General features: G+C 39.3%; 1 protein-coding gene across 11 annotated transcripts in view; it reads right to left on the reverse strand.

Moving 5' to 3' along the window:
- Positions 1-20608, reverse strand: part of KIF21A (kinesin family member 21A) — a 155387-nt gene extending 134779 nt beyond the window's left edge. For 4 of the 11 annotated variants that reach the window (XM_054527109.2, XM_054527114.2, XM_054527111.2 and 1 more), the window contains exon 1: positions 19877-20607. In XM_054527109.2, the coding sequence (XP_054383084.1) occupies positions 19877-19920 (44 nt within the window). In that variant the 5' untranslated portion in view covers positions 19921-20607. Of the gene's footprint in view, positions 1-19876 lie in introns of all 11 variants that reach the window. The other 7 variants (XM_054527110.2, XM_054527105.2, XM_054527104.2 and 4 more) reach the window with 3 other exon arrangements.
- Positions 20609-20979: the final 371 nt, after the last annotated feature.

Raw genomic sequence — 20979 nt, forward strand, 5'->3', positions numbered from 1 at the left:
ATAGGATTATTGTGAGGATCACATGAGTTAATATGTGTTTAGAGTTGGGGACAGTTTTGCTTCTGGCAAATAGTAAGTGCTTGACAAATGTATTAAAATGAACTATTTTTTATTAGAACACTCATCTATACCCTCAACCTAAAATTTCACCTGCTCATCCGCCGAGGACATGGCTTCTGCTGAAGGGCTCTCAAGTAAGGCTATTTTTTCTTCTACACCACATATAAGTCAGTGCCCAGAGATGAGTTTTTTTCTTGCTCCCTAATGTAGTTTCCAATATCTCTCTTCTCTTTTTTCCTCCAAAGATCCCATATTCTTTGAAGCACATGTAAGGGTAGACCTTACTACCCTTCAAAACCCTTTATTGCTGTACCTGGACACACTGCCTCATCCACTGATCTCAAGATCCACAGTCTTCTCCTTGCCACGGATAGTCCTATCAGCATTCTTGGCAACTTCAAATCCCCATAGGTGCTACATTCAACAACACAATTCCACAGCTTCTTACCCTCCTTAAAATAATTCTCATTTTTGTTAAAAAAAAATGCAGGCTGGGCGCGGTGGCTCACGCTGTAGTCTCAGCACTTTGGGAGGCCGAGGCGAGTGGATCACCTGAGGTCAGAAGTTTGAGACCAGCCTGACCAACATGGAGAAACCCCGTCTCTACTAAAAATACAAAATTAGGCCGGGCATGGTGGCTCATGCCTGTAATCCCAGCACTTTGGGAAGGCAAGGCAGGTGGATCACGATGTCAAGAGATCGAGACCACCCTGGCCAACACAGTGAAACCCCATCTCTACTAAAAAAAATACAAAAATTAGCTGGGCGTGGTGGTGCATGCCTGTAGTCCCGGCTACTCAGGAGGCTGAGGCAGGAGAATCACTTGAACCTGGGGGGCGGAGGTTGCAGTGAGCCGAGATTGCGCCACTGCACTCCAGCCTGGGGGACACAGCAAGACTCTCTCAAAAAAAAAAAAAAAAGCAGTCAGAAGAGAACTACTTCATCTTCCCACTCTCATATCCAACAACTTACATGCATTATTTGATACTACTGTTTCTGCTTCCTTGCCTAGCATTGTCTCATTAACCTACTGTAATCAAGCACTCCACTAAAGTAGCTCATATTTGAGTCATCAATAACTTAACTCCAACCAAAGGCAATGGCCAACTTTTGCTCACATCTTACTTGACTTCTCAGCAACATTTAAAGTCAACTTTTAGGATGACATACTCTCACTGCTTTCTCTTACCTCACCACTACTAACCACTCTTCTCCAGTATCCTTGACTAGATCTTCTCTTCTTGGCCTCTAAATGTTAGTGTTCCAGAGCTCTTTCCCCATAAGTCTTCTCTAAATTTTCCCTCTTCATGGATGAATGCATCCAAAGCCATGGCTTCAAACATCTAAATGCTGTTGACTCTCAAAAGTTTATCTTCAGACCAGACATCTTCCCTGTGATCCAAATTCATATATTAAATAACTAACTTGACATCTTTATTAGAATGTCCAATATGCATAACATTCAATAGACAATATAAAACTATTAATCTCACCCCCCAAAAAATCAATTTCACCTCAAAGCCCCAAGCCTAAGAATCTACTTGATCCTTTTCTTTTCATCACACCCTTTGCCAGCAAGTCCTAACAGCTCTATCTCCCCAAATCTACTTTTCATCATTTGTACTGTTATTTTTTTAGCCCAAGCCACCTTTATGTCACTCCTGGAACATAATAACTGCTTTCTCACTCATCTCCTACATTTTCACCTCTTATAATACAGTCCACCTTGTACCGAGTGACAAGAGTTATCTTTCTGAAATGCACATTAGATCATGTCACATCTCTACTTGAAGCTCTCTAAAGATTTCTCACTAAAAGTGAAGTCTAAAATTTCCACCCTGAACTATAAGGCCCTTAATGATCTTACCTCTCTACCTACCTCTCCGATCTTACCTATCTTCACCCTCGGTTCTATTTTCTATATCTGGCTATACTGTCCTTCTCACCTGTCCACTAACAGGCCAGTTTATTTCTCAGCCCTTTTTCACTTGCTTTTGCTGGGAATGCCGTTCTCTCAGGTCTTCTCATGGCTCATTTTCCAATATTCAGGTCTCAACTCAAATGACTCCTCCCAACCAAGGACAACTACTATCATGCATATTGTTTTATCCTCTCCATAGTATATATGAATATCTGGATTTTAAAAAAATATTTATTGTCTCTATCCTCACCCAATGCTTAGCTCCTTGAGAATTAAAGCTCTTGTCTTGCTCACATCTGTACCCACAATACCCAGAACTCCCTTCCAGGCACACCAGTGGTAGTCAAATAGTTTTTGACAGACTGAATAAAGTCTCCGTAAGAAAAATCCGAAGCAAATTATATTTTTCACCTCTGGTGTTAAAGACCAGAGCTGATGTGCCTGCTGATGTATTAAGCATCCAGACAGAGGATAAACAAGAAATAAAAGAGCCTATCCTTGCTTTCGAGTAATTCACAATGAATTGGAGGAGGAATAAAAAACCAACATAAGCCCAAGATACAAAAGACAACTGTTTACAAAGCAATCTATGAATAAACTTACTGTCATATAATATAAATTATATATATGGAGGGTGTTGAGAATATGATAGAATTAGGAAAGGCGTCCTTAAAAGAGAATAATTTTTTGAGGCTTATATTATCAATATCCTTTTACAGATGAGGGAACAGAGGCTTAGGCAGATTAAAGAATCCACCCAAGGTTAAAAACTAGGAAAGGAGTCAGGTTCAAGCAAGTCTCCTAATGTCAGAGCCCATTTTCCTCAGGAAATCATGTTTCTGCCACTTCCTTGTAACAAGAGCTAGCTACTCTGAAAGATACATCTAACAGAAGTAAGATTAGAAACTAAAAAAAATAAAAAATAAAAAAAAAAATGGAGCTGTCAAGGACATCTAGAAGTCTATGCAAGATTCAACAGCAAAACTCCACCAATAATAAATGTTTACCCTGCCTTGGGTCTTTGGGTCTTTGAATGATAAAACAGGTAATCGGTCTACCAAGACAAAACTGGCTGGTACCCACAAGACACTGAGATTGATGAAATGGAAACATATGAAAAAAAATAAGCAGTTAACAAAGGAGTCTTAAATTGTATTCAAAATATTTTTACAATTGGAATATTTTAAGAAATTTCCATAAAAGCTTTCTACCTCACTAAAATCCAAGCTGTCCACTCTAAATGGATGTTATTAACTAACTGTGTGAGAAAAGGATGTTGCGAATATGTGTGAGTATACACACATGTACACGCATGTATGCGTGTACTCATGTCCTTGTACGTGTGGATGAACAGTCGTCAATAAATATTTGCATTTAACATATGTGATGAAAATAGGAATAAATTCATGGAGAGGTATTTTTAAAAATGGAATGAGCATGGAAATTAAAAAAGCATTAGAGAAGAGAAAGCAAATAAACCAAGGAGGCTATGTCAAAGATAAGGAGATTGTAAAGACCAGATGTCATGGGACTTATATTATTATTAAGAAGCATTTACATTACTATTTTGGAAATTAAGGCCGGGCACGGTGGCTCACACCTGTAATCCCAGCACTTTGTGAGGCTGAGGTGGGCAGATCACTTGAAGCCAGGAGTTTGAGACCAGCCTGGCCAACATGGTGAAACCCCATCCCTACTAAAAATACAAAAAAAAAATTAGCTGGGCATGGTGGTGGATGCTGGTAATCCCAGCTACTTGGGAGGCTGAGGCACAAGGATTGCCTGAACCCAGGAGGCACAGATTACAGTGAGGTGAGATCACACCACTGCATTCCAGCCTGGGTGACAGAGTGAGACTCTGTTTAAAAAAAAAAAAAAAAAAGAAAAGAAAATTAAGAAATCATTTTACTGTCTGAGAAAGTAGCTAATGTGATTATAGTGGCTGGAGGGGCAAACTAATAGCTTGCACATAATGTGTTCATATTTCATTTTTGGCATGTTTCATGGGAGAGCCATCAGGTCTTGTGTAGACATGCAAGGCCCTCCCAACTGGACTGAGGGCAAAACCCCTAACTGAATCATCTTGCATTTCCGCATCAAACTATGTTGAGTGCACTTGATCTAGTGGGGCTCAGTAACTAATAAACTGAACTGAACTAAATTAAAACACATGGAATGGATCTGAGCTGAAATAAATTGGAATGGTCAGGGATGGAAGTTACTTATTATCCTTAAAAATTTTGTTTCTTTAGATATCGGAATACTTTAGTAACTTCTGCTGTGCCTACAATGAACTTGGAGCAAATAGCTTTCTTTTTACATTTTTACTAGCTGTACTTTCCAAAATGCCTGTAATATACTCAACAGTAGTATTATCTACTTTACACACAAAAGGACCTGACTCATAGAGAGGGGTAACGTTATTTTTCACAGGGTTACTTTTACACCACTACTACCTCAAAGGGAGTCAGTGAAACAGAAGGGATTTGAACTCAAAGTCCAACAGCATTACTTTTCATCATCAAAGTTCATTTAAAAATATTCAGTAGTAAAAAGAAAATTATGCAATGTGCAAATAAATATATTTGATAGTCCAAAAGAAAAGAAAACCACAAACCACAAAGATGACTGCTATTGCATCTTTTTTGTTTGTTTGAGACAGTCTCTCTCTGTTGCCCAGTCTGGAGTGCAGTGGCACAGCCTGGGTTCACTGCAACCTCTACTTCCTGGGTTCCAGCAATTCTCCTGTCTCAGCCTCCCGAGCAGCTGAGATTACAGGAGCCCGCCACCACACCCAGCTAATTTTTGTATTGTTAATAGAGATGGGGTTTCACCATGTTGGCCAGGCTGATCTCAAGCTCCTGACCTCAGATGATCCAGCTGCCTTGGCCTCCCAAAGTGCTGAGATTACAAGCATGAGCCACCTGCGCCCAGCCATATCTTTTTCTTTCTAAAGGTAAACAGAGAACATGGTTCTCATCACAAGGTACAGAAAACAATTTAAATATATAAGCCTCTGTTGTGCAGTATGGGTAGGGATGATTTTGAAGAATATTCATTCTTAGCCTAGTCCTACTATTGTGTTCATTATCCTAATAGCTTATATGTGGATGATTCTTCCTTGTCAAAGACAGCAAATAGGGCTTTCTTAGTCATCCTCAATAGTCCACTTAACTGTCTACCACAAATATTCTAGGTCCATATCTGTCATCACAGTATTTCATTTCACAGTAAACCAACTTTTGTGAAGGACTCAAAAGGTGTTTGTTTTAACAATTCAATCAAGTTTGTTTTCTAAAAAAGGTTTGTCTTAAAAAGTGAAGGTTGTTTTCAGGATCATTTAAGTTTCAGACCTCATTTGTTGATACCTTATCTCTTAGAAACTTGTTTTTCAACCCAAACAAAACTAGTTATCTAATCAAAGGTTTCAGTGGCTATTATTGTGTCAACAATCAAGACCCAATTATTGAGTAAGGTCCTTAGAAAAAACAGGGTCACAAATAATTGTTAATTGATTTTTTTCTTATTTAACCACGGTAATTAAAATTTTTATAATATGCAATATGACTTGTCTCGTAACTACAAAGAGGAAAAGTAAAATTAATCAAATGTCTTTGCTAAGTTAGCAAAGGAACTGTCACTTCAGTCAATCTTTAAAAACGACTTCAAATTACCGTGGCTCACACCTGTAATCCCAGCACTTTGGGAGGCCGAGGTGGGCGGATCACGAGGTCAGGAGATCAAAACCATCCTAGCCAACATGGTGAAACACTGGCTCTACTAAAAATACAAAAATTAGCTGGACGTGGTGGCGTATGCCTGTAATCCTAGCTACTCGGGAGGCTGAGGCAGGAGAATCACTTGAACCAGGGAGTCAGAGGTTGCAGTAAGCCAGGATGTTGTCACTGCACTCCAGCCTGGCAACAGAGAGAGACTCCGTCTCAAAAAAAAAAAAAAAAAAAAGACTTCAATTAGACATGACACATGGAAATAAGATGTTCACTTATAGTTTAAATATAAAGTATGCGTGTGTGATCAATTATGCGGTCTTAGTAAAAACCTTGTTGGTGTAAGTAGAGGTGTGCTCAGATTAATGATATACTAAGCAATATATTTAAGAGGTTTAAGGATTAACATGCCAAAGGGCTCACCTCGCCTGCTAACCAACTGGAAATAAATAAGTATCCCCCATGTCAAAGATAAACAGAAAAGGAATGAATTTCCATTAACATACATACCAACAGAGAACAAAGATTAAGAAAACATTTTATTCAAACTGCTCTAGAGGATTTAATCAACTCAGACTTAACTTTCACAACTCAACATATTCATTAAAGATAAATCAAGATATCCATTCTATCATATAAATACAATGCTGATAGCTTTGACTGGTATTATCATGGCCACATATTATCAAATATAAATGCACTATTATCATCCCTTTTCTTCATCATTAAAGGCAGACATAATAAATTGTAAAAAGGGGGCCCAAGTGAAGACTAGAAAGAATCTCTGTTAAAGAAATAGATTTTTGCAAGTTAATCCCAACTAACATTTCAGGATTACTATGTGCCAGACATTATTCTGAGTGCTTTATGTCAATTAATTCTCATAACGATCCTATTATGTTAGTACTCTTATTACTTCCACTTCACGGATAAAGAAACCAACCAAGATGAAAGTGGGGTTTTATAAACAGGAACTCACCAAAGAAATTAACCCTATCTTCAGGTGATTTTGAAAGAAATTATGGTTAGTTATTAGATATTACCTAGAAGAGGAAAAATAGAGTTTCAGGTAGATGGAGAGGGGAAGAGGAAAACAGGAGATAGAAGGAGGAGAAAAAAGAAGATGAATAAAACTAAAAAAGAAAAAAGAATCTAACATCTCACAAACATTTCTAAAGAACATTCTAACAATCTTAACAACCCTGTGAGATAGGGATTAAGAGATTAACCCTATTTTATACCTGAGAAAACTAAGGCTCATAAAAGTTAAGTGGCCATCCGAAATTCTGAACGCAAATATTTGTGATTCTAAAGTCCATGCTTGGCTGGGCACGGTGGCTCATGCTTACAATCCCAGCACTTTGGGAAACTGAGGGAGGAGGATCACTTGAGCTCAGGAGTTTCAGACCAGCCTGGTCAACATAGCAAAACCCTAAGACCCTGAAAAAAAAAAAAAAAACCCTTAAAAAAATAAAAATGTAAATAAATGAAGTCCATGCTTTTTTCCATAAGTCATGCTGCAAAAGAAAATAAAATTAAGGGCCGGGCGCGGTGGCTCATGCCTGTCATGCCAACACTTTGGGAGGCCAAGGTGGGCGGATCACCTGAGGTCAAGAGTTCGAAACCAGCCTGGCCAACATAGTGAAACCCTGTCTCTACTAAAAATATAAAAATTAGCCGGGCTTGGTGGCAGGCGCCTGTAATCCCAGCTACTCGGGAGGCTGAGGCAGGAGAATCACTTGGACCTGGGAGTCAGAGGTTGCAGTGAGCCAAGATGGCACCATTGCACTCCAGCCTGGGGAACAAGAGCAAGACTTTGTCTCAAAAAAAAAAAAAAGAAAGAAACATATCAATTTATTTTTTTTTGAACATTAATATATTTTATACCATATTGGGCAGATTAATTCAACTCCTTAGTGGATTTTATGTTTTGGTGTGTGTGTGTGTTTCATGTCAATCCCATACTGCTATGATTTGAATGTGTCCCCAAATTTCATGTATTAGAAACTTAATCCCCAAATTCATTATGTTGTTTGAGGGTAGGGCCTTTGGGAGATAATAAGGATTAAATAAGGTGATAGAGGAGGGCCCCCATGATGAAACTAGTGGCTTTGTAAGAAGAAGAAGACTTGAGCAGACATGCACCCTCCCTCTTGCCATGTGATGTCCTTCACCATGGTACTATGCTGCAAGAAAGCCCTCATCAGATGTCAGCACCCAGAACCAGGAGCTAAATAAATTTATTTTCTGTGTAAGTCATCCCTGTTGGTATTCTGTTATAGCAACAGAAAATGGACTAAGACACACACGGAAATCACAGCTTCTAGATCCCATGTGATTTTAGTCTCAAAACATTCTAGGGCCTCCAGGTTGAATGGGGTAAAGTAGAAAGCTGGACAACTAAACTGGATGGCATGGAAGTGAAGTAATGTCCAGAGATGACCTAGAACAGATCAGTGCCAGCCTACGTATACAAGTGGAATAACTCTGGCGGCAGCTGCCAGTTCTGTGCAGCCCACATGAGTTGAAGGAGACCCCAGTTGGGACAAAAGGGGACAAGTTTCCCTCTCCACAGAGAGGGGGCTTTCAATAATTTCACTTTGTCAAGTGGGTTTGAATTCAAGATACGGGGAAAGAGATCTAAATCAGGAAACCAAGACAAAAGCCAAGTTTGGACAAGTAAAATAGGAGGTTAAAGGGAAGGCTATGATCCTAAAAACACAGTAATAATTAATAATAAGTCTGGAGTAGCAGCCAAAAAATTTCACACTAATGGGTTGGTGGAACAAAACTACTGCTGTGATTTACTCGTGGCTTTATTGAGGACTGACCCAGAAACTCAGGAAAGGCTGAGTTTATCCACTTGGGGCATGAAGAACTTCATCTGAAAAAAGTTAAGCAAGACAGGAATTCAAAGGAAGCCTGATGTCATAGAACACACACTTGTGAAAAATTATGATTAGGTTATATAAAGTTAATAAAAAATGTAGAGCCAAAGCCAACTAAAGAAACCAAAACCAAATCTGCTACAGAGGCAACAGAAGATCCAATTCCGCTCATGTAACAAAATAGATAAGAATATTATCAAGGACAGATGGAATCTGTTGTCAATCTAAGGGCAAGCTAGCAAACTAAAATTCAAAAGCCTCATATTGTATTGCCTAAATTGACACTTGAAAATGTCACAGATGTCACACTGGAATTAAGGAACTTCAAATGGCAGGTCAAATAACCAGGAATGAAATCTGCAATCTCATGTTTAATTAGCAGTTGACAACCTCCACTTTAGGACAGGACAGGTGAAGACTAACAGACCAACAGGCTACTCAAAGAGAAGTGTTTTGTGTTGAACTGAGGTGAAAGCAAGCAAAATAAACACCTTAGAAACTCACTTATTTTCAAGAAATATGAACTAGTTATGGTCTTGTGTTTGATTTACCATCATTGGCTTGGAATAATGTGCTGGGAAAATATCTACTTCATCCTAATACATTGTGTCTTTACATAGATATAGGTGAAAAGTTAAAATTAAATACCAATATATCTTTTTCTGGAAAGCATCCTCAGTACCATAATGCTTACCCATATATTCTGGGTGAGCAGCACTATTCGCTCTCATCAATTCCAATAAATACTCTTTGGTAAAGTCAGTGTTCATCAGTAGAAATGAAACATTATAAAGAATCAAAGGAGACAGCATAGTTCCTATAAAAATGAAATTAATGCCCTTATTAAACAATAAAGTCATGTCAATTAAATCACTGTTTGATATACTGAATTTAATGCACATTGTACTGAGTTATTGAAATAAAGCAGATGGTGTATATTTATTTAGCATGTTACTCAAAATGCCCTTCCTTAATACGAAGACGGACAAATGCTTTGTTTTTGTTTTTTTTTTAAACAGTCTTCGCTCTATCACACAGGCTGGAGTGCAGTGGTATCATCTCAGCTCACTGCAACCTTGGCCTTCCGGGTTCAAGTGATTCTCTTCCCCCAGCCTCCCAAGTAGCTGGGATTACAGGTGCCTGCTGCTATGCTCAGCTGATTTTTGTATTTTCAGTAGAGATAGGGTTTCACCATGCTGGCCGGGCTCATCTCAGACTTCTGACCTCAAGTGATCCGCCCACCTCAGCCTCCCAAAGTGCTGGGATTACAGGCGTGAGCCACCACACCAGGACCAAGATGGACAAATTCTTATGCTATGTGTTAGAGGGGTAAATATCAAGCTACTAAAGGGTATCAACATACTGATTATTACAACAATTTCAAAAAACTGTAGGTACACATATTAAAACAGACTAAAAAGAAATATAGCAAAATGCTAGTAGTAATTGTATTAGGGAATTATGATTGATTGTTTTTCTTATCTTTTCCTGATAATTTTTCTAATGTGATTAACCTATTTCAATAATAGGAAAAAACTGAATAAAAAAAACTTTCTTATGGAATTATAAACTGATTTTGAGATCATTAGACAGGCTTACAAGATATACTTTCAGACAGGCTTACAAGATATACTTTCTGGTTCTAAATATCAGTCTTGTTCTAAAATGCCTTCAGGCAAGTCTTTATATAAGTTCTATTAATGAGTATTGCAAGAACATTGCCCCATTAGCTCCAGGTCCCAGAAAAAAAAATATTTATCAAAAAAGTTAATGTATAATTCAAATTTTTATATTATTACTTCTGTTCCTTTTAGTCAGTTTACCCCTTACAGTGCTCTTTAATCCACAGCCTAGTGTAATAACTTCTTGCCAAGGTTGATGAAAGGAAGTAAAAGGGAAGCATTAGCAATATTTCCAAAAATCTGGTGCAACCATTTTTACTATCCACTTTAGTTACCATTCTCTTACATTAGGTTAAGCAACTAGTAAAAAATATAACTCAAAACTACTGTTAATCTCACAAAGTATATGCTAGTAACTTTACAAACACTAAGAACTATACTAATTAAAAGGCTTTGTGGAAAAAGAAAGAATAAAAGTAGTGAATTCTAATAAACTATAAAAGGATGAATTTGATAGAGTAGAACAGTATGGCATGTAATTTATATATTGAAAGCGAAAGAAAACGGGGAGACTAGATAGAATAAGGATCTTGGAAGTATTTATATATACTGTTATATCACTTATAGTGGTGTAAGTAAGAGATACTCAAAAAGCAAAAGAACAGATACCAGATACAGACATCTTTAAAGCACTTTACAAATTCAAGTTATAGGCTGTACATCAGAGAATAACTAATCCAATTGCTAGAGTTTGGAATATAATCAACATGCCCATCGTTGTTGGTGACCTAGTCCATTTTGTGGTGCTATAACAAAATACCACAGACTGGGTTATTTATAATGAACAGAGATGTATTTCTTACAGTTCTGGAGGCTGGCAACTCCAAGGTCAAGAGGCCTGCATCTGGCATGGTCTTTCTTGCTGCCTCATCCTAAGGCGGAAGGCAGAAGGAAAGAGAGAATGCACAAGAGAACAAGAGGGGACTAGACTCTTTTATAACAAAGCCCCTCTCAAAAAAATGAAACTACTCCCTCAATAATGACATTAATCCATTAATGAAGGCAGAGCCCTCATAAACTAATCAGTCCTTCTTAGGCTCCACTTCCCAACATCGCTGCATAGGGGATTAGTTTCCGACACATGATCTTTCGGAGGGACACATTCAAACCATAACAGTTGGTTATACCAACTTTATCTAATAATATTACTACCTATGTTTGTATAAAAACCATTTTTCAAGTGCTTTCACACGGTTGACTCATGATCCTTTCTCAAATCCAGGGGAGAATTACTGAGGGAAAACCAAATTTATCAGGGGTTAAGAGTCTAAACCAAAACAGTTTTCTAACCATGCAATGCTCATTCTATTACAGCACATTGCCTTCAATTACTTTAATGTCTCCAGCTTATGTGATTCCAGTACACAATGAACACTCATTAATTATATATTATATGAATGAATTTTGATCCAAAAAAGTAAATAAGAAGGAATACAATTGAGGCTAGAGATGCCCTGTGCCTCATTAGTACCATGTGATCAATATGCCACATCATAATAAACTACAGCATGACTCTCCAAGGTCTCTTGCTCCATTTGCTGAAAGATAAAGACTTATTTAGAACAACTCCTAGCTGACTTAGTAGTTGTATCAAATAATGCGGATATCTATTCTGAAAAAAATGTAATTCCTTCATCATATTGAGAGATCTATGATATTATCAGGCCTACGTGACAGACACAACTCTCCAAAGTTGAGAGTAATTCAAATCCAGTCTCAAAAGGTAACATCTTACTACACACTAAGATACCCCAAAAACTGGGGAATAAACCTTGAGCTGTCCTTGATGTTTTTAGCCTCTGGGTGAGTCCATGATCCCCACCATTCCACAACTAAGTTTGAACATTTTTCTTGGTTCTTTCCTCTTAATGAAGAAGCAGATGGATGTACCCAAGTAGATTGACCCTGGGGTTAAATCCTGAATGACCTTTATTACAGTCTGGGAACTCAGATATCTACTTGTCTCAAGTCAATAATCCAATGTCCTTCAAACGTTCTATTGTAATCGTGCTTAAATATTCTTTGAGTTTTTGAACATTTCAAGCCATTTCCTATTGGAATTTCAGAGGGAGAGAAAGAAGAATCATATATGGCAGGTCTAAGACCCCAAATGGCAGAAATTTTTCTGCATGACACCAGTCTAGAAAAGCTTTGTGTAGATGTGGGATTTAGGATGCTTTTGGGGTGACAGGCCTCCATTACAATCAAAATGTACTCTGTATTTCCTTCTGAAATGGGTCTGGTTAAGAACCACCTAATTAGTAAAGTAACACTCAAAAGGAGGTCTTTTTAAACCCCTCAGATTTCTGCCTCCATCTTCCATTCCAGATGCCAAAAAATACGCCTCACTCCACCCCACCCCCACCCCACACTCCAGCCACCTTCCCTTTAGTGAGGTTGTTATTACTGCAATGTGCCATAATCCTTTAGTCTGTTGGAGTAAAGTATTAAGAACCAAAGTGGGAGGAAGCAGGGAAGCCACATGTCTCAGGCCTGGAATTCACAAAAGAATTTCTATTTACATGTTTAAAATTATTTCAAATTAGACTACATATGAATTTTATTTCTGTGGTTGTTGTGAAAGCATTAATGTGCTACTTGCAAATGTTAAAAACAGTTTACTTTTTTTATAACTCAGTTCTGGCATTTCTTTATATTTTAATATACCAGAAACCTCAAAATTTAGACCTGGGTTTCCACCCCTGTGGTTCCTCTCCCTTTACTTCTGAGAGGTCTTTGTTAGAATCACTGATCAAGTTCCTACTACTGAGGTGCTTCTAAAGTCAAAATAATGGGTTGACACTGAGCGACCTTATCTAAATGTCAAACTAAAATTATATAAGGAATGCTTAAGGGATTAAAATTGTAGGTTATTTTAATATAAAAATTATTTCTTGGATGTATGTTAGCAAAACACGAAGTCCTAGAAAATCCACAGCACTAATCAAGAAGACTTGAGCTACTAGTCATGTGACCTCAATCAATTCCTTTTAACTTTTCTGGGCCTCTAACACCTCAACTATCTCAAAGAAGGGGCGTCAACCAATTAATCCCTTCAAGATCCCTTTCAACTTTAAAACCTATCTCGTCAATAATTATAAGGGTTTACTATATTTTATATATATATATATATATGTATTTTTAGACAGGGTTTCACTGTTACCCAGGCTGGAGTGCTGTGGCTATTGACAGGAGTGATCACAGCACACTGCAGCCTTGAATTTCTAGCCCCAAGCAATCTTCCCACCTCAGCCTCCCAAGTGGCAGGGACTACAGACACACACCACAATGCCAGCTTTAAACATTTTTAATAATTGCAAAAAAAAAAAAAAAAAAAGAACAAGGTAACCTCAAAAATTATTCTGAAACCTTCAGAAAGATCTCATAATAATTGTATGGTATCATGAAAACTGTCCCTTTGGCTTGGCTGTCATTTGCTTCAAATAATGCCTGAGCCACAGGAAAACTATTTTAACACTCTGAGAAGATTAAATAGTTAATCCATTGGGAAACCAAGTTGAATCCACAAATCCCCTTTCCAAAGAGAAGCAGTGAAAATAACAACAAACAACTTTGTTTTATTTTGAATAAAATTGTTCTAATGATATACAGTAAACAAATACTATCATCTGCCATGCATTTTTATTGATATGTTTTTCTTCCTAATCTGAAATTCAGATTATGTCAGGCCACATGTGATTTTGACAGAAAGCAACTATTTATAACTCCAAGACTCATCTTTCAGCTATAACATGTCTTGGGGAAAAACACTTAAAATAATGCATATTCCAAGTCAATTTATTTGAGGAGAAATTGATGAGAATTGGAAGATTGGGCATATTATAGTATTAACTGCTAACGATCATTTCTGCTTTCATGGTTTCACTAAACTGGAATTTCTAGTGCATTATTCACTACCCCGTAATTAGGCATCAAAATATTAACCAATTAGCAGGTAAGACGGCAAGAGCTCAAGGGGTAGTAATAATTAGACATGAAACCTGAAGTTCCATTGAGTCTCAAATAACAAACAGGTCCACTACTTAATAAACTATATCTGAAGAATGACTATCAACCCACATTTTGTAAATGAAATTATTTCATTGACTTTCTACTTGCATTATCTGCTGGCTTTTCAGTCTACTCTCTTTCATTTCCATTACTCCTCATCCAAATACAAAGACATATAAGTCGGGCATGATATAAGGAATATCCTCCTAATGCATGGGCATTTTGTATCATTGTCTATGAGAAATGTATGAACTAAAAAATGTCATTGAGAAAAATAAGAGAGAAACAAAAACTCAAATCTAACAATTATCTTTCATTTCTGGTATGCGCTATTGATTCTGTTGTGTGTTCATTCCCACATATTTCTTGTGTTTAAAAAGCATTGTACTGCTAGATCTAAGCTCCATGAAAGCAAGGACAACATATGTCATGTGTGTTGTGGTAGGAAAGCGTCTGGCATGTAATAGGCACTTAAAGATTTGTTGTATTAAGGATGAAAGGAATAAATAACCAAACACCTAATAACCATCTATTTCCATAAAATAAATGTTTCTCAGAGGTCTTACTCATTTGCTCCCATATTTTTTTAACATTAAACTGTTTCAAATAATTTACCTCACATGTATATCTAGAGTTTCAACTTAAAAGATCCTTATTACATTGAAAATATTAAGTAAAAATTTTTAAAATATTTGGAAATATGTTTCAGAGCACAGCAATACATATCAGAAACCTGAGTTTGAGTTCCAATTCTGTTACTTAGTGGTGAATAAACCTTGAGACACATTTTTCTCCTCTGTAAAACAGAGATAATAATAGCTGCCCAGGCTATCTCATAGGATTTTAATGTAGAGCCAATAAAATATTGTTCATTTGTATTATAACCAGAATGGGACAAAGAGACCATTACAGCCTACATGTTTCTTCTTCAGTAATAAGGACACCTAAAGAAATTATATTATTAGGAAAGTCAAGTTTGAAATATTAAAACAGTTCCTTCCAGTTAATATAGAGGCATCATTAGTGCCTGCAGTTTGACTAATGACAACTAAAATCATATTTAACAGACTGCACATGAAAAGTTCTTACAACTTTTAATATCTTTAGGTTGACAAACCAGCATTGGGAAAAAGAAAAGTATAGTGAGCTCACATTGCAAATAAGTGCCAGTAACAGACCTAAAACTGAGCTTCTGAATGTCCAAATAGCCCCTAAGCCTGCTGAGCAATGCCACTCCTTAAAGTGCTTTGGTAAGGTGAAAACTTAGCAAACCAAAACACAAATTAGACCACATTACACACTAATCCAAACTCACTGTCAAGGATAGGTACAGTTCTCTGATAAAGCCAGGCAAGGAAATTTTAGTTTCTATATACAGAGAATAACATAAAAACACAAAGGTCCTTTCTGTATCTCCCATTTTCACCAAACTCTTGACATATTTTGCAAGCTAAAGTTCTTGGAAAGGAAAAACATTTCAAAGTTATCGTGTCAGCAGAGATAGGGAAGAGAAAGGGACACATCCTCTCATAATGTATTAGATTTAGAATGTGAAATGTTTGACTTCATCATTTTGAGTTAACTGTTTGGTTCAATTCAGTATACTTAGATAGAATAGATTCTACATTGTACTTTATTGTTCATTTTTGTTGGCGACATCTATCTAAGCCATCCATTCAACTTACCACATTTCCTAGGAAATCAGCTACCTGATTATTGAGTCAAAATCCATACCTTCCTACACCCACACACTCAGAGGAAAAAAAGTGTTGCTGTTGAATCACATCTTACATCTTACATGTATATATATACTTGTGTGCGTACATGCATGTCCACTCTAAAACCAGATACCCAATATTTTAGTATTTTCTTAATCTAAGGATGTGATTAGTCCATGATGGGGTGTCTGTGAAAAGTTTTATTCTAAATGTATTCCTCACATTTTTAAGTTATCCAATGGACACATATAATGTGAAAATTAATTTTAATTATATTTTATTTAACTCAATGTAAGCAAAGTATTATCATTTCAACATACAGTCAATATAAGAATTGAAATATTTACATTTGTTTCTTCAGAGTAAGTCTTTGAAAGCCAATGTATATCTATTACACTTACAGTTCTACTCAATACGTACACTAAATTTTCATCAGAAATACCTGTATCACTATTTCGATTTCAAAACTTTACAGCTGAAAAAGTAGATCCAAGTTGTTCGAAACATACTTAAAAGTTTATGATAACTGGATGAAAGACCAGTTTTTAAATTTAAATTTTAACTCATTTAAATTAAATTAAAAATTTAGTTTCTCAGTAGCATTAATCATAATTCAAGCGCTTAACAGCCACATGGGGTTGGATACCAAGGGCTGTTATCCAAATCCATATCTATCTCAATGAAAGAAACCCCACAGAACATCTCAAATATACTGTAAAAAGGTATTTTTGGAAATTGAATAAAAATTGTTCTCCCTAAATGAGAATCTTTCTGTTTAACATCTTTCTCCCAAAGCCTTAAATGACCCATTCACTTATCTTGAGAAATCTACAATAGAGTCATCAGCTTTAACATACTGATAAGCCTCTAATAAAACATAAGCACCTCTAGGATGCATTTCCACAATTATATTATTCATTAAAGGAAAAAAGCAGGTCAAATGCTTTTGTTGATTTTGAATATAGACACACAATTTTGTATTGATTTATTTATTCTGCTGAGGAACCCTTCTCAAACTGAAGGGTAGGGTAACAGGAAACTGGAAAGATTAAACAATTTGAGGAAATATTTTAGTAAGTTCAGGTCCTGTCTTAGCTCTATCTTTTCTAGCAATATCAAAATATGAATAACCTGTGAAAGCCATTCATTTGTAAATGAACTAATACAAAATTAAGAACAGGCAACTGACCCAAAGCTAAGTGAAACTTTGCAAAGCCATGTTCTTGCCTCTCACTTCTGCAGGGTTAATGGTTAAGAACTTGGGCTACTGAGTCAAGCTATCTGGGTTGGAACCCTGGCTCTCTCATTTGTTACCAATCTAACTTTGGATGGTTTACTTAATCTTTCTGTGCCTCATCTGTAAATGGCCATAATAATAACAGGACCTAAGTCACAGATTGTTATGAGGAATAAATAAGACTTTACATGAGATAAACCATCTTAACACAGCACTAATCCTGGCACACAGTATAAGTCAAACAATTATCACTACTTTTAGCCCAGAAATCAGGATAACAGAGATGGGGATATATCTTCAATAAATAATGGTTATAAATGAACAATATAAGTCCAAACACTTTATAAATACTAAAGTGCTATACGAGTATAAGCTAGTTTTATCCTATATAAAGTAAGTTTACAAGGTAGCTCTGTTCAGAGAACAATGTATTTAATGAAAGAAATCCCCGATTTATCCAGGCGCAGTGGCTAATGCCTGTAATCCCAGCAATTTGGGAAGGACGGTTTGAGCCCAGGAGTTCAAGACCACCCTGGGAAACATAGGGAGGCCCCATATCTACAAAAATGTATAAAAATTAGCCAAGCAGGGTGGCACACGGCTGTGATCTCACCTACTCAGCAGGCTGAGATTAGAGGATTGCTTGAGCCCAAGAGGTTGAGGCTGCAATGAGCTATGATGGCACCACGACACTCTAGCCTGGGTGACACAGCAAAACCCTATCTCAAAAAAAGAAAGAAGAAAGGAAAGAAGAGAGAAAGAGAAAGGAAGGAAGGAAGGAAAGAAGGAAGGAAGGAAGGAATCCTGAATTCAACAAATTGAATCTTTACAATGTGGCTTACTAAGTTATGTTGAAGTTTTTATAAAGCCTTTCCCCAAAATTCAAACCCACATTCATTCACCTAAAAAGTCCTAACACTCACACCAAAACAAAATACAAGTTATTTATCAGTCAACATCACTTTAGGGTCATCCATGGCTCTACAGGCAAAGAAGCATAGGATTTAACAGAATGGTCAACAAACTGCCTTGTGATAGTCTAGAGAATTCACATATAAAAATCTCAAATGTCTAAAAACAGACAAATTTTCTGTTTTCAGTAATATTTTATGCACCTTCTTCACTTTCCTTGATCAGATCTCCTAACAAAATTGCCTCTTATTGGGTTTTCTGTCTTTTTCCTTCCCCTTTCTCCGCCCTGGTGCAGTCATTAACTGGTATTAAAGGGCCAAAAGAGAGGTAGTAGCAGTGAATAGGAGAAACAGATTAATCTAACAATTGGATAAGTAGCCCCAGAATAACGAAGAAGGCCTAATTAAAACTTCAAAAGCCTTATAACAGGTGATTCTAACCAGTCATAAAACTGTCACCTCCCTGGGTGGTAAAAACAAAGAAACAAAAAAAAAAAACTTAAAAACTCATTTTATTATTTAAGTTAATTAAAGATACAAAGTATACAAAACAGCCATTACTATGCCTGACCCAAGATGTGTCACTAAAATAGTAACTATAGAAATGCTTAGAGGGGAGAACTTTTAGAATAATTTTCTGGGAAGACTACAAGACTGGGAGATTGTTCATAGTTTCTAATTTCTTGGAGTGTAGATTATTTTTATAATCCTTAAAGCATAAATAAAGAGAAGTGAATTAACAGTAGACTCTCAGAGCTGTGAAAGCCACGCACTTACTCTAGGATGAATGCTTCATTAATTTTTCACACAGTGTGATGATGTTGCAATTTTCCATGAGCAACTATCAGAGCTTTCCTTCTTGATAAGTATCAAAACAGCCGAAATTACATCGAATACTCGTGCCTGTCATTGGCCGAAATATAATTTTGATGTACCTAGTATTTCCAGACTCACACCCTGGCCTGTGTAACGTTACGATTACATTGTATCCACCCTGCCTAACGTCAGTATGTTTCACACAGTCACCCATTTCACCCTTCCTCTGGCTAAAGAGTTTTCTTCCTTCTGTAGACCTCTCCCCAGTGGACCTCTCCCATTCCAACACCCAAGAGGCCAGATCTGTCTCCTCTACCCACACGCGGGGGCATGTCTAGCTCCCCGTGATGCTGAAAAAGATGTCCCATTTGCACAGACATCAGAACCCGAGTGGGCGCGCGGCGGGCCCTGCGGTCGCCGGCGCTGACAGTCAGATGCTTTGTCTCCCGCCTGGGAAGGCCGGAGCTGCATGGACATGTATGACAGACATTCTAGAACTAATAAAAAAGAACACCACAGCCCCGCGCACAGGCAGCTCCTCCCGGACAGGCGATAGCCCAAGGCTGCCAGAACTGAGGCGACAGATCCGGCGAGGGGACGGAGGGGAGTGACGAGAGCTTTTCCCCCAGAGAAGTCAAGACGCCCCCCAGGGACCCGGCGCCGCGCAGCCGCCAGCCACCTGCAAACACAGACGGCGTGAGGGCGGCACAGTCGCCCTGCCCGCACCCGGCCGCGCGTGCCAGGCCGGCGGGGACTCACTGCCTCAGTTTCCTCAGCCGCAGACCCCGGCCGGGACGCCCCTCAGTTCGCTCCACTCCGGTAGCCGGTGCTCCGGGCCACAGCCAGGTCCTTGCCGCGCCCTCAACCCGCCGCCCGCCACCCGCCGCCGGCAGACCGTCCTCACCTGACAGCCACCCGCACGGAGCTCTCGTCCGGGGCGCCCAACATGCTGGCGGCGGGCAGCGACCGGGCCGTTGGGCCTCGGCACCGCAGAGCTGAGGCGCCGCTGGGGCCGCGGGACTCGGGCGCAGTAGGCTGGGGCGTCTGCAGGCGGCCGGCTCACCTCCGCCGCGCTCCAGCCATGTTGGGCGACTGAATGGAAAGGTGGCGGCGGCGCTGAGGCAGCAAGAGGAGGAGGTGATTCACGGCTCACGGGCGCCCGCCCCTTCTCCCCCGCTCACCCCCCAGGATCTGGGGCGGGGACGAAGCGCGCTTGAACGGCGAGCGCGCCTGTGGAGAAGCCAACAGGCCGCCGGCGGCCTCAGGGCGGCCGGGTGAGTGCGCCCTGCCCCCTCCGGTGGGGACGCGGCCTCCCAGCGGCCGGGCTGGGGACTCCACGCCCGCCAGGGCGCTCCGGGCTCCTCGCCCCGCACTGCGTCAGCCGCGGCCGCGCGGCTCGGCCCCACTTCGCCCTCCCCCAGCCTGCGCCCCGCCCTGCCCTCGTCGGGACACTGCCTGGCGCTGCTGGGCAGGGAGGCGAGGGGGAGGGATGCCTGCCGCCGGCTGCCCTCGCCCGAGGGCGACCAGCCTGTGCGCCCTTCCAGGCTCTTCTGGGAGAAGGAAGCAGCCAGTGCACGCGCTGCTGCCAGGTCCCTTCTCAAATCGAAGCTTGATTCAGCGGCGCGCCGGGAGCCAGCCAGCTGCTGCTGCGGTTCGGCTTTGTGTCCCACGCATAGCTTTATTGTCCTCTCTGCAGCTTGGACTTTGACCCCCTTCCCTAGCCCCCAGCTGAACGCCCTCTCTCCTCCCTCCCCGGAGTCGGTCATTCATGTTAAACGGACTCCCGGGTTTGTCCACTGTCTCTGGACAGCTGGGCTGTTCTACAGTTCATCGCCCGTTTACCAGCTCGGGTGAGATATGGAAATGATTTACTCGAGACTCCTGAATGCGTTTCTGTTCAATCATTTGTACACTGGTAAATGAACTGCACCCTGGTACTGCCAAGTGTTCCCAGAACTGAATATAGCCACCAAGACCTGCTGTGTAGTAAATCCTTCCAAACTGATT

The sequence above is a fragment of the Pongo abelii genome, chromosome 10 (genome assembly GCF_028885655.2).
Source record: "Pongo abelii isolate AG06213 chromosome 10, NHGRI_mPonAbe1-v2.0_pri, whole genome shotgun sequence".
In the NCBI taxonomy this organism is placed as follows: domain Eukaryota; kingdom Metazoa; phylum Chordata; class Mammalia; order Primates; family Hominidae; genus Pongo; species Pongo abelii.